At 44.7% G+C, this 13,381-nt stretch overlaps 1 protein-coding gene across 4 annotated transcripts in view; it reads right to left on the bottom strand.

The window, feature by feature from the left end:
* CNOT1 (CCR4-NOT transcription complex subunit 1) overlaps positions 1–13,381 on the bottom strand; it is a 185,816-nt gene that overhangs the window by 129,087 nt on the left and 43,348 nt on the right. For all 4 annotated transcript variants that reach the window (XM_081963630.1, XM_081963628.1, XM_081963627.1 and 1 more), the window contains exons 7-10: positions 13,149–13,352; positions 10,803–10,971; positions 4,986–5,112; positions 3,147–3,257 (exon numbers count right to left, since the gene is read on the bottom strand). In XM_081963630.1, the coding sequence (XP_081819756.1) occupies positions 3,147–3,257; positions 4,986–5,112; positions 10,803–10,971; positions 13,149–13,352 (611 nt within the window). The remainder of the gene's footprint in view (positions 1–3,146; positions 3,258–4,985; positions 5,113–10,802; positions 10,972–13,148; positions 13,353–13,381) is intronic.

Genomic DNA, 13,381 nt, shown 5'->3' with positions numbered 1-13,381 from the left:
TCAATCATATTATCCAATGTACTTGATATATTTCCCCCCTGATTTAATTCATCCACCACTATTAATTTTATTATCATCTCCTCTTTTTCTTTTCCCCTTCTCATTTCTTTTATTGGTTCCTCCCTTTCTATGATTGGCTCCTCCTTTTGATCTTCGCTCATTAACCCTCATATGGAAGTTTCCATTTTCCCCAGGGTCTCCTTAAAACTTTTCTCCATCATGTCCATTGTATTTCTAAAAAGTAAATCCATCTCTTTTACAATTCCACTCATTTCTTATGGATCTCCAGGGAAAAGTGTTAGAAGCTAAAAAGTTGAATTCTTTTTTTTTAAGGCAACCTTTGTTATTCCCCAATTCCAGTTACTCGGTTATACAGCTGCTACAGTCTATGTCCAATCAAAAGGCTACAATGTTTACAAACTTGCACCGTTTCCACTCTTTTTCTCAGTAATTTTCTCAATAAACAAATCCCAGATGGAGACAGCTTATCTAGGTCTTGCAACACTGTTTTCAGTATAAGTATAATCTTTATTGTCATTGTACTTAAATACAATGAAGTTGGTTACTATCCAAGGTTGAATTCCAAACAACACTTTCTTCTTCTTTTTTTCCCCTTTGCTTTCTATATCCTTTGGGTTTTGCTCTAGCCATAGGATGTCGCTGTTGCACCGTTTCTCTCCTACCCCTCTTCTTTGGCTTGCTCTGCATATGCCATTTTTCTTTTAAAGTTCCGGAAACAAATTTTAAATCAAATAAGAGTTTGTTAAATCTTTAGATGTCCATTCTGCTTTTCTTTTTTTAACATTTATAATATCTAAATAATCAAATAATTAATATATCTTGTTTTGAGTCTCTTTTGGCTATGTGCTTATCCGCCGCAATATCCGAGGGTGGAAGCTTGACAGAACCCTCCCCCTTCTTTTACAGCCCCACTGTTAATCAATCTGTCTTACAGAAGTTTAAAAAATCATCAGGAATTTCTCAACCAGCCGTCACACTCTTCTTCAAATTTGCTCCTGCGCAAGTCTTATTGTCCTGGTTGCCCCAGCTTCGTGACTGCCAAATGCAATGCGGTCCCCTCTGCTGTTGTTCAGGAAAGCTTGCTTCGGACATAATGAGAAAGTTGCAAGGCGCCTCTCCTTCCTTCACCTCTTCTGCAAAGAGGTTATGACTCCCCCTCCAGGTGTCTCCTGACAGCAGTTACCAGCTGAATTTCGCAGGGCTCAACAAAACCTTGCTATTTTCCAGCCGTTCTCGTCACGGCATCAACCAGTCTCCCTGAAATTGCGCATTTCTTGAGTTAGTCCAGAGCCCTGATACTCCCCTGAGCGGAGCCCGCTGCTACAGGGGTGATTCCAGAGCTGAATCTCTTACAATGCCTGTTGGCTCTTCACCTGCAGATGTTAGGCAAGCAAATAGAGCAAACTCCTCCTCAAAGCAGGCAGCCTGCAATGCTGGAAGTTCACGGTGCCATCCAGGGACCAATTCTGTTGTCTCTCCTCCATGAATTGAGGAGAAGGTTCAAGCTGCAAGGGAAGGGAAGTTTCCGCCTCCCCGATTGAGGCCTTTAGGCCTTGGCAAATTGTTTTTCCAACACCCTTTGGTCTCGTTTGGAATCCCTGTCCAAAGTAGTGGATCCCTTCCTGGTTGAGGAGCTCTGAGACCTAACTCCCCTTGAAGCTCCCTGGTGACTGATCTGGCCTCCCTGGAACGTGTCCTGTGTAATTGTTGCTGGCTGGGGAAGATCCAGCCTGAACGCAGCTCTCTGCTGTTGTGCGGTCCGCCATCTTGAATAACGGTCGAACCAGCCTGGATGGACAGGTGGTCACGCTATTTTAAGCTAAATAATGTCTAGCGCGAAATGCTGAGTAGTGGCGCCCCTTGGAATAACAGAGGGAATCAGTTCACTCATCACCTTTATTCAAAAAGAAATTGGGCTCTTTGGCACCAGGAGTCTCATTGAAGTCCTCGGAGTTTGACCAAGTGAGTACCGGACAGTGACTCCGGATCCTTTGGGTCGTGGCTGAGCCATCGGAGCTCAGAAGCCCAGCACACCACCAGCAGCACACCAAGGAACACAGGTGTTTGCGGTGATCGAGGAGATGATAAGAAATGGCGTGAGAGCCGCAAAACCGACTTTCCTAGCACCCCGATCCTAGCCGCAGTCCTCAGTGCGTGCCTGATTGATCAGGCAGTTACTCGGGGGTTCCTATGATGATCCTTATTCTGATGGTGGCGGTTCTTGCCAATGAACCAGGCAACCAGCGCACTGAGTGGCAGCTTTGGGGGGGCTCAAAGTGAGCCGTGTGGAGGCTGAGCCTGAGTCGCCTGCTCCCGCCAATCTCTAAAGAACAAGCTGCTGAAGAATCCAAACTAGGAAAACCTTTCATATTTCTGCTCAAATCTATTAGAGATATTTTGATCATGTCTCTTAGGCTAGACTGAGTTGAAAAACTGGAAGCAGTGGAATGAAAGAGGTGTGGCCAAAGCTTTTACAAACTCAGTCTCTGGGCAGATAAGACAGAAGTTAACCCATACTTGGATTCTCTCCAAGCAGTGCACAGGAGAATGCCGATATCTGGGATTGGAACAAGAATACCAAGCTTGGAGACTTTTATCCACATCTGAACTTGCAAACTGCCAATATTGCCTGGGCTTGGCCCTCTCTTTCCTGTGTGGATAAATCCCCAAACTTAGAATGCGGTGCGTGCAAGCACACACATATGCTCAGCTGCCAGCAGTTTGGGGAAGGTGGGGGGCTTGTGGGGCACCAAATTGTCCCCATGTCGAGTTAGCCAGGGCAACTTGTTCCATCCCGAGTCAGTTGCGCCCAGTGATCGGCGTCGAGCCAGACACACCCACCCGGTCAAGCCCAGCTGTGATCACCCAGCCACACCCTCCTGGCCATTGTGAGTCGTCATACTCTTATATGCAACTGGTCTTTTAAGGGCAACCATAATGCTGATGCAGCCCTCAATGATATTAAATTTGACACCTCAAATCTAAATAAATAGCATGCATATGTGGCAAAGGATATTTTTTTATCAAGACAACCCTGCACAACAGTAATACCCCACTAGTCATTAAATGAGCAATAGTTTCTTAATTCCAGAAATACATTTTTGGGTTTCATTTTATGAACATACCAGTTCTTTAAGCACATCAATCAAAACTTCAACGTTCCATGTATGAGTCTGTGTTCCATCATTTTTATCTCTTCCATCACTCCAAATTCCACTTCCAGGGGCAGAAATAGACTGCAAATTAAACATGTACATGCATATTTGTACTACTTTTAGAGAGTAAATGTATTTTGGAGATGAATAAAATATTTAACTCATGCATTCTCCCAGCTCCCATGTGGTAACCTTCAAAGCATGCCAAAAATTTGTAGCAAAGAAACCCGCTTTTTATCCTTTTTTGCATTTACATTTATTATCCTGACAAATCATATTTTAATAAGTCTTCCTCAGCCTACTGATAAACTTTCTAGGCAAATTACCCTTGGATGTTCCAGTTGCAGACCTAACTCTGTCTGTGATTGGTATTCTGTACCAATACACCACCTTCTGCCTGGATAGCTGCCTTCATTTTATATTGCTAAACCATCCTGCATTAATGGCAACTGTAAGAACACCAGCAGCGACTACTGAACTAGGGAAAGGAGGTGCCATGATCTCCAAGCACCGATTCAACAAGCTGCTTCTGTATGTCTACAAGACAGATTTAAATAATCAGTCAATTGAAAGCACAAACCCTGACAATTTTAATGGGCAGTGTTTAAAAAGAAAACGCCAGTTCCCTACTCACTCACTTTAAAGTCAATTAAAATTCTAATCATTTATAATAGAGAAATGGGTAATAATGTAAGTCTTACATTCAAGGACATTTACTTAGTGCCTAGCAAGACCCCTATTTCTATTTCTTAAATACAGGCAATCCTTGTCTAGTGATCAAACAGTAGACTGGCAATTTGCTTGCTAAAGCAGTCAATAAGTTAATCTGCGATTGTGCTTTTGATCTTACTTCAACTTCCCTTTGCTTTACCGACCTGTAAAGTTTCTATATGCAAGGATTGGTTGTAAAGTTTCTATTTCGTCACTGTTGAACTGCAAATTGCCATTAAATGAAGACTACTGTATTGCTTTTCATTTTTAACAAGGTAAAACAGAACCAGCCAGACACCTGTGAACCATCCTCATTTCGAGTTCGCCTTCTGATAAATGTCTAATGTGGACTTTCAACAGTGACCATGACAGATTGTGCTATCAGAAGGGGTGCTGCTGTGGCTCTCCAGCGGGCAGCGGAGCTGGTAGCAGACTCAGACAGTGAGGAGGTTGGGGAGGAAAATGCGCCAGTCCTGGAGTCTGGGAAAGGCTCTGATGTGTGCTCTGCATCAGAGGCAGAGATGGGGACAGGACCATCCAGCAGTTATCACCTGCCTTCGGTGTTGGTTATCAGTGGAGCAGAAGAACAACTGGAGACTGTTCCCAGTGTGCGCATGCGCAGAGTTGCCAGGGGAAGGGAACAGCTAAGGAACAAGGGCCAATTAGGAAGTAAAGGCACGTGGACGGTGAATGGCTCCTCCCATAGGGAATAAAGAGGAACGAAAGGGGAGGGGAGTTTGCAGAGACAATTAATTCAATTCATTAGGATAAAGATCTGTTCCTGACTTCTTGCCAAGTAACTGTTGCTACAGCATGGCGTTTGGAAAATATAGGCCTGGCAACTCTAAAAGCCTAATAAAGGTCTGTAGTTGTGAAATCTCAACTACAGCTGGAGAGGAATTGCCTTTAACTTATTTATTTATTTATTTTCAAGATTTATAGACCGCCCCCTCTCCCCGAAGGGAACTTAAATAAAAGAGGTTTTATCTGGACAAGGTGTCTGCTTCATGATCTTGGGAAGCCTAAATCAGAACAGGTGTGTTCTCCAGAAAAAAACTATTTTTTGACAGTGCTAAAGCCCCTTTTAGTTTTTTTTACCTGTAATGGAATGCCATCTGTCAATCCAGAGTGTGTCCGAGCCATCATTCCCAAAACCCTGGCAACCTGGGCAGCTGTAACCTCCCCAACACCAAACTGCGTGATGATACTGCGACATTCTTCCACGCTAAGTATGAAAGATAGATAATGTTTGTTTTATTTAAAATATTACATTGCCCAATTAATGAAGCTCTCTTCGTACATATTAAGTAACTTAATACAACAATGAGGGCTTATACAAGCAACAAATGCATAGTAATGTGAAGATCTCAGAAATAAAAATAGTTGTAAAATTATTTGAAAAAGTCCATTGGCTTACCTGAGCAGCTGTTCTCTGTGCGCTGCAGAAGAATCCAAGTGTGGGTTAAATTCAGCCAATTAGCCTAGAGACTGAGTTGAAAAAAGTCTTTACCACACCTCTCTTGGCTTCCGGAAGTCAGTTTTTTAATGAAGCACAGTCGTAAGATGAACGTCCAAGATGATGTAAAATGAAGTCAACAAATCAGGCCACAAATCCTGGACCAGCCGGGCACAGGGCAGGTTTGGAATCTCACGCAGCGCACAGAGAACAGCCATTCAGGTAAGCCAACGGACTTACTCTTGTGTGCTGCTTGGAGAACCCAAGCATGGGATATACCCAAGCTAACAAAGTCTCATGGGCGGGAAGAGATCTGGTCCAGGCTTATGGATTTGAACCCTCTGCAAAACCCGTTGCCCAAACGTCGCCTCAGCCAAGGCAATTTGTCCAACTTGTAATGTTTGATGAAGGGGAAGACCATGTTGCCGCCCTGTATATTTCCTCTAATGATGCCTGTGTGGTCTAAGCTGCCGTGGTGGGCGCACTCTTAGTGAAGTAGGCAGTTATACATCTGAGTAAAGGTTGAGATTGGTGTTCATACGCTAAGGCTATGCAGGCCTTTAGCCATCGACCCATGGTAGAAGGCATCACTTTTCTGCCCATGGTGGCCGGCTGGAACAAAATGAAGATGGCCTCTGTCTTTGAAAAGCCACTGCACGCCTAACTTTGTGAAGAGCCCGACAGACATCTAGGAGGTGCCACTTACATTCCAGTGAATGGCTTGGCCTAGGACAAAAATTCGGAAGGATGGCCTCCTGGCCCCGATGGAAACAGGAGTTGACCTTCGGAAGGAACAACAGATCTAAACTCAGGCCGACTCTGTCTGCATGAAGAATATATAGGTCCTCTCTGGCCAAGAGGGCTGCCAGCTCCAACACTCTCCTGGCTGATGTGATGGCGACGAGGAAAACCACTTTAAAGGTCAGCAAACGAAGGCTGACCATCCTTAACGGTTCAAATGGCGGAGATGTGAGTGCCTGTAACACCAGAGTCAAGTCCCAGGTGGGATAACGATGGACTACAGGAGGCTTGATGTTGGTCACTCTCTTGAGGAAGGTACGTAACCTAGGATGGTGTGCAAGAGTATGAGTCCACCGACAGTAGGACTGGGGACAACGCTGCAACTTTCCTCTGAAGGGTAGTTAGTGCCAACCCTTTATCCAGTCTGTCCTGTAAAAATTCGAAGAGCTAAGGTACTGAAGCTGAAACTGGGTCCAGCGCCTGCCTGCGACTCCACCTGGAGAAGGCTGCCCACGTCGCCTCGTATATCCTGGTAGTAGAAGGTCGTCTGGCTGCCTGGATGGTCTGGATGACCCTCTGTGAGAGTTCGGCCCACCTCAAGATGTCCCCTTCAAGTGCTACACGGCTAATTGAAGCCATTGGATGTAGTATGGCCCCTTGGCTGAGGACAATCCTCTTGTCGGGAATCCGCCAAAGGCACGAGATGGACACATTGATGAGGTCGGTGTACCAGGTGCACCTGGGCCAATGGGGAGCTACGAGGAGCACTTCCGCTCCCTCTGCCAATATCTTCCAGATGACTCTCAGAATGAGAGGCAGAGGGGGGAAGGCATACAGCAACCCCCGAGGCCATGGGCAGCGAGGGATATTCACCCCTTCCACTCCTTGGACAAAGAAATCTCAGGAGCTGAGTGTTCATCAGATGGGCGAACAAATCCACTGTTGGCTGGCCGAATCGATAGGACAGGACCTGGAACAGATCTGGATGTAACCACCACTCTGAATGATCCACGGTCGACCTACTCAGCCAGTCTGCTTGGACGTTCGCAATCCCAGATAGGTGTTCCGCCCTAATGGATAGGGTGTAGAACCTCAGCCTCTCTGCTTCGATCATGAGGGACCTGGAATGTGTACACCCTGACCATTGATATGGGCTTTCATGGCCACATGGTCGGTGAGTGTGAGAAGGTGGCGACTACTAACGACCAGAAGTGGTCAAGCGCCAGACTCACAGCTCTTTTGCAGCCAATTGATGTTATTGGCTAAGTCCCATTGGCTCACCAACCCTGTGCCACCTGATTCTGGGAGTCAGCTACTCACCCGAAGAGGCTGGCGTTAGTTGTGATGGTGATGCGGTCCGGCTCTTTGAACAGGCATCCTCTGAGAAGGGCGGAAAATGTCCACCATCATAGAGATTGATGAACTCTGGACGGCACCTGTACCTTGATGTTGGAACTCCCATCATTGGCCCATTGGTACGGCAGTAAGAACCACTGAAGGGTTCATGCTTGGAGTCAAGCCCAGGGTACCACATCTATACAGGAAATCATTTTCCCGAACAGGTGTGCTAGGACTGCCAGGGATATTGACCGTTGGGAGTGGGTCTAGGGTGTCAGCGACTAAATGCTGGCGCACCATTCTCGAGAGAGGGAGACCTTATTTGTGTTGGTATTTATAACATCTCCCAAATGCAGAAGACTGGTGAAAGGCTGCAGATCACTCTTGTTGAAGTTCACAATGAACCTGTGCTGTTGAAGGGCCTGGATTGTGATCTGGAGATCCTACTGAGCTTGGTCTGGAGATGACGACTGAATTAAAATGCTGTCGAGGTAACATTGTAACCTCACCGGGACCAACCTAAGGTGCTCCGCCACTGCCGCCAGCAACTTCGTGAAAGTCCTGTGGGCTGATGACAGCCCGAATGGCAGGACCCAATATTGTTAATGGTGGCTGGCAAAACAGAATCTCAGGAATTTCTGATGAGCAATTCTTTCGGGACATGAAGGTAAGCCTCCTTGATGTCCACTGAAGTAAGATCGCCCTGGCATATGCATCCCAAGATGGCTTGGAGAGATTGCATCTTGAAACGCTTGTATGTGAGGTGGACACTGAACCTCTTTAAGTCCAGGATCGCTCTCCACCCCCACCCCCCCGAAATCTTGGGAACTAAAAATAGTATTGAGTAAAAACTGCACCCCACTTGGGCCCCGGAAATCGGCTCTATGGCCCTGATATCCAACATATGTTGGATTTCGGTCTCCATGAGACCCGACTTGATCTGACAGCGGGGGGTGGGGCAACTGATAAAAGTGTCTCGGGGGGTTGGAGAGGAATTCCAGTGAGGCCCAGCCTCACAGTCTGAATCACCGTCTCAATCATGAACAACATCAGTCTGATGTTGTCACCTCTCATTGGTCAACGAAATGTAGAAGCCGACTGCCAATGGGGATAGGTACTTGGGAGTCGCTTATACCTACAGAAGGGGCGGCTACCTGATCCCCGAAAGGATCACCTGGCCTGGGGCTGCTACTATTGGAATTGCTGCTGTCTGCCCCTATCTCTGAATCCAGACCTGTCCTGAGATCGATCCTGTCCCTGTGGGTAGGATTGGTGGTAGCCCTGGTAGTAGAAGGTAGTGTCAGCAGGCCAAAAGGACTGCCTCCTTATGTTGCACCTTATGGTCCGCCCTGCGATGTAAAGAGGGCAAAACTTTCTGCTTGCCCTTATTTTCAATTAGTATGGGATCTAATGCCTCCCTGAATAACTTCCCCTGTTTAAAGGAAGTGGAAGCAAGGTGCTATTTAGAGCACATATCAGCCTGCCAGTGACGACATCAAGCACGGGAGTGGCGAACTGGCTCGCCTAGCGCTGTTGATCCTCTCGCCGCCACAGAGGCTAGTCCGAGTGATCGGACAATATCACCAGCCGCTGATTTCTCCAGTTACACAGAAAAAACACAGTTCAAACATATAATCTCACTCAAGGGTGGCAGCGGGTCTACCCGGCGGGCCAGGATAACCAGCACACACACCCGCGGCCAAAGGCGGTTCCAATTCACACACCAGATTGCATTCCACAGATATCTTGCAATTTAACGATTGGAGAATCCAAGCCAAATATAGTCAAATTCGCAATATTAAAAATGGAATAGAAGAAAGTCTTGAATATGTCTCTCTTAGGCTAGACTGAGTTAAAAAACTGACTTCCGGAAGCCTAGAGAGGCATGATCAAGACTTTTTTCAACTCAGTCTCTAGGCTAATTGGCTGGATTTAACCCATGCCTGTATTCTCCAAGCAGCGCACAGTAGAATAAAAGGTTTTCACTTAATGCCAGAAGACTATAATGTAGACATGCTATGTATGAAGCTAATCTTACACGTTGGATTCTCTTTTATCTCCCCCCTTCCAAACCCATGAGAACTGACATCTATATTAGATGAAAAGGCTCTTGGTGTCAGGCACAAATTTAACTGACTTATTGCTAAAACCTTCTGCACAGGAGTCTTCTCAACTAATGATCAGCACCTGGTTAAAGTTAGATATGTGTCAATGGCAGTCAAGGGTGGTAGGACTTACAGTCATATCTCAGTACTTGATTGCTTCAAAACTCATCCACTTCAGCACTCAATGCATTTTGAAGCAAAAATCTTGTCCTGGTACTAATCTTTCTTCTGGACTCAACAAGCAAAGTATAACTTACTAGCATCAGTGACTTGCTTCTCCTTCCGGCCAAAATAAAGGGTCACGTGGTAAGTCACGTAGTTTCCTCAGTACTCATTTTTAGTACTCATCGCTTCTCCCAGAACAAAATAATGATGAGTAACACTGCAGTTCATTTGTGGCTAGGTAATGATTCTAGCCTGATCTCTCTTTTCACCTCTGGCTCTGCTAGTCCTTCTCCAAAAGTAGGCACCTTACCTGAAAGTACACCTCTCCTTCAAGATTCTCACCTGAGCCTATGTTAAACAAGGTGTCCTCATGTGCTGAGATATGAGCGACAGATACTCAACACAGGCCTTCTCTCCTGTAATCCTTAAAAGTTCTGAAATGCTCTCACCAGGCCTTTTTAATTGTTTATAATTCTGGCTGTACTTAAGATGACTTTAGTTCCAAAATTGTGATGGGTAAGTAACTAAGTAACTTGAATATCTTTCAAAGGCCTTCCCAAAAATATATCAGTTACTGAAGATTGTGTCCAAATATAAACATTTCTATTCCACCTTCATGTGAGCTTCAGGATAAGGCATGATCTGTTTATGTCCAGTTAGAGCTCCAGACAACTCACTCTGCAATCCCTTGGGGACTTCTGGACACTTGCTTGAAACAACATTTCAAGCACTTTCTTTTTGGATAAATACTTGGGCTCCAATATAAAACCCGCAGTCAGATTTTGGGAATAACAAACATGTGGAACAGCCTTCTGAGATTTAAATAGCACAGAGCAGTGGTTAAATAACTATTTGAAAATAGAGCAACCAGTTATTTCTTGGCTTGAATGGGAAAGATCCAGGTATCCTCCTCAAACCTCAAAGGCAGAGATTACTAAGCAAAACTACCAGCACATGGATGTTCTAGATGGAGCATTACATTCTATATTTAATTTCACATCAATATTGGGCAAGTTTGGCATTCTCCTACAATGCTGTATGTTGTAACTCTCAATTTAAATTATCTTTCTTTTCATTCTGAAAAACACTTGGAATAATTCAGTGAAATACCTTGTACAAAAGCCATAGCCAACTTCCTGCATGAAGTCTGCAAGAGAACTTTCCATCATGGTTTTTGCTATCCCTCCAGAGTCAGGCAGGATCCTGTCCATTAGAATGTCCCGTTTTTCAGGGTATAAGAGTGGTGCAAGCACCACAGGGCAACGCTCCTGAGGGAAATCTAGGGATGGGGAAAAAAATTAGCATTCACAATGGGCACATACATAAAAACAGGTTCTGTTATCATATCTGTTTTTTATTCTAAATCATGCTATTAAGCAATTAATTGTTGACTGTCCAAAATTGGGTATTTCAGTTCTTCGTTTCATGTGTTATGGTTGGGATTTACTAACATTATACTTCACTGCCTTTTTTAATTTCATGTAAAACTGAATTGTTGATTTCATTTCAAAAACTCTTAATGATCCTGGCATTTCAAGTACATCTGAAATTTCTAAAACAGAGGTCAGCAACCTTCTTCCATTGGGGCCAGAAGTCACACCTATGAGTGGATGGCGAGTTGCTCTCTCCCACTTTCTCATTTTCTTTTGAGACTACAGGCCAGATGATATTAGGTGGTGGGCCATATCCGTCTAATAAATCATAGGTTGATAACTTCTGTGCTAAAGCTAAAGGTCTATTGTTTTGTCAATAGATATTTTAAGTATATATACTTAATGATTTAGATGTGCAAAATGCACCCTCTCAGAATCATTAAAGGCATCCTTTGCTTGGCATAGAATTTCTAATTCTTTAATAAATTTATGTGCTTGCTCATCACCAATTCAGGATTATTCTACAGTACCAATTTCTCATGTGATCTCAGACAAAAACTTAACTGCTTGCCAATTAACAGTCAAAAGTGCAGCTTTCAAGGCTGAGAAAGATATAACTGTTTATTATGATAAGTCCATGATTTGGGATTAGATATTTGTTCTCTAAGCAAGACTACAAGTATTGCTCATTCCATAGAAACATGGACATTAAAATAAATACCTGATGAAAAAGTTTAAAGTCTAGTAGATAAACCAGCACTTCTAACCAGCGCTTTGAACTGCACATGACAGCCTACTGAAAGCTAGGGTAGTTTGTGAGTCAAAGGGGTACATGGCTGTACCACAAAATGCTTAAAAGTGCCCACACTGCTCATCCTGAGCCAGTTGCAAGTTTCAAATGCAAGAGCAGTCCCATATAGCAAGGGTCTCAATCTTCCAGACTTCCAGAACTCCCAATTATGCTGGCTGAGGAATTCTGGGAGTTGAGGTCTACAAGTTGTAAAGTTGCCAAGGTTGGAGACACTAACCCTAACCCCTGCCATATGGAACACATTATAGTAATCCAACTAAAATGTGACTGTATTTTCTTTGAGTAGCCTCCCTCATACAAATATGGACACAACCTGTGCAAAGGCTTTTCTAGATCCCTGCTTTTGGAGTAGGAGCCATGAGTCCCAGAAGACTCACATCTTGTGCACCTGCAGTCTGGGGGAGGCAACCTCATTCAGAGCTAAAGATGGAAAATCTCTGGACTTGGGGGCCTCAAAACCCCCAACCAGTCAGTTTTGTCAGGGTCAGACTAGCCTGTTCTCCTCCACTTGGTGCCTCATAGCCTGTTGACAAAGGGACACAGGCTCAGTGACCCCCCTGAGCTGACCCTGGAAAAAGGAAAACTACCACAGCCTTGTGTCTCCCACTCCTAATCCCCAGATCCAGTCCAGAAGAATATTGTGGTGAGATAGAGGGTGGCCTTGAAGGACTGAGAAAACATCCACTCCCAAAGAAGTGATGATATAAATAAGACTTCATCTCAGGACAAAGTGATTTATGCAAATAACTTGGAGAGGCTGTCACAACCCCCCCAATTCATAGGAAGATTAAAAAAAGGAAGCACATTGAGATGTGCAAGATTCAAAAGTGGATTGCTCCCTGTTCAGCCCGGATTAGCCAAACCGGTAGTGGTGGAGGCAGGAGGCTCCGCCCATCCGCCTGGATGCTTCTGCGCATGCGCAAAAGTGTCGTGCATGGGCACGAGCAAATCAGTAGTGCCGGGACTTGAAACTCACCTCTGGCAAGGTTCTATTACCATAACTGTTTTAGTTAAAAAAGCTTTAGACCCATATGCTATTTCTTTCTTGGTCTCATGTATCTTGCACGGCTGACAATAATATGACTCTATCAGAAGCCACTGAGATATCAACACAGATCAACATGGACCCCTTCCCTGTCCCCAGTTGAGGTCATCAGTAAGTGCAATCATGCACTTCAGGGATGCAACAACCCAGAGAACTCCACATAATTTACTTCCTGCAAGGCTCTTTAGAAGTGGGCTTCAAAGAGACACATCATGGGCATAACTTACCTCTGCGCAATGTTTTGAGGAAAGCCTCAATTTGTTCCTGTCCAACCCCAAAGGTTCCCTTCTGCCCAAAAAGAAGATGGGAAAGAAGGAGGTGCAAGACTTCTATTGCAATATCTTGGAAGCCACCTTCTTGATTGCCACTGACGTCTGCGTCAATATATGAGCGCAGAAGATCCGGAAGCTTCTGTTTAATAAACTGAGCAGCTTGAAAGGGAAAAAAAAGACAAATAGAC

This window comes from Natrix helvetica (assembly GCF_964273705.1).
Source record: "Natrix helvetica genome assembly, chromosome: 10".
Classification (NCBI taxonomy): domain Eukaryota; kingdom Metazoa; phylum Chordata; class Lepidosauria; order Squamata; family Natricidae; genus Natrix; species Natrix helvetica.
This window is presented reverse-complemented; position numbering and strand designations above follow the sequence as displayed.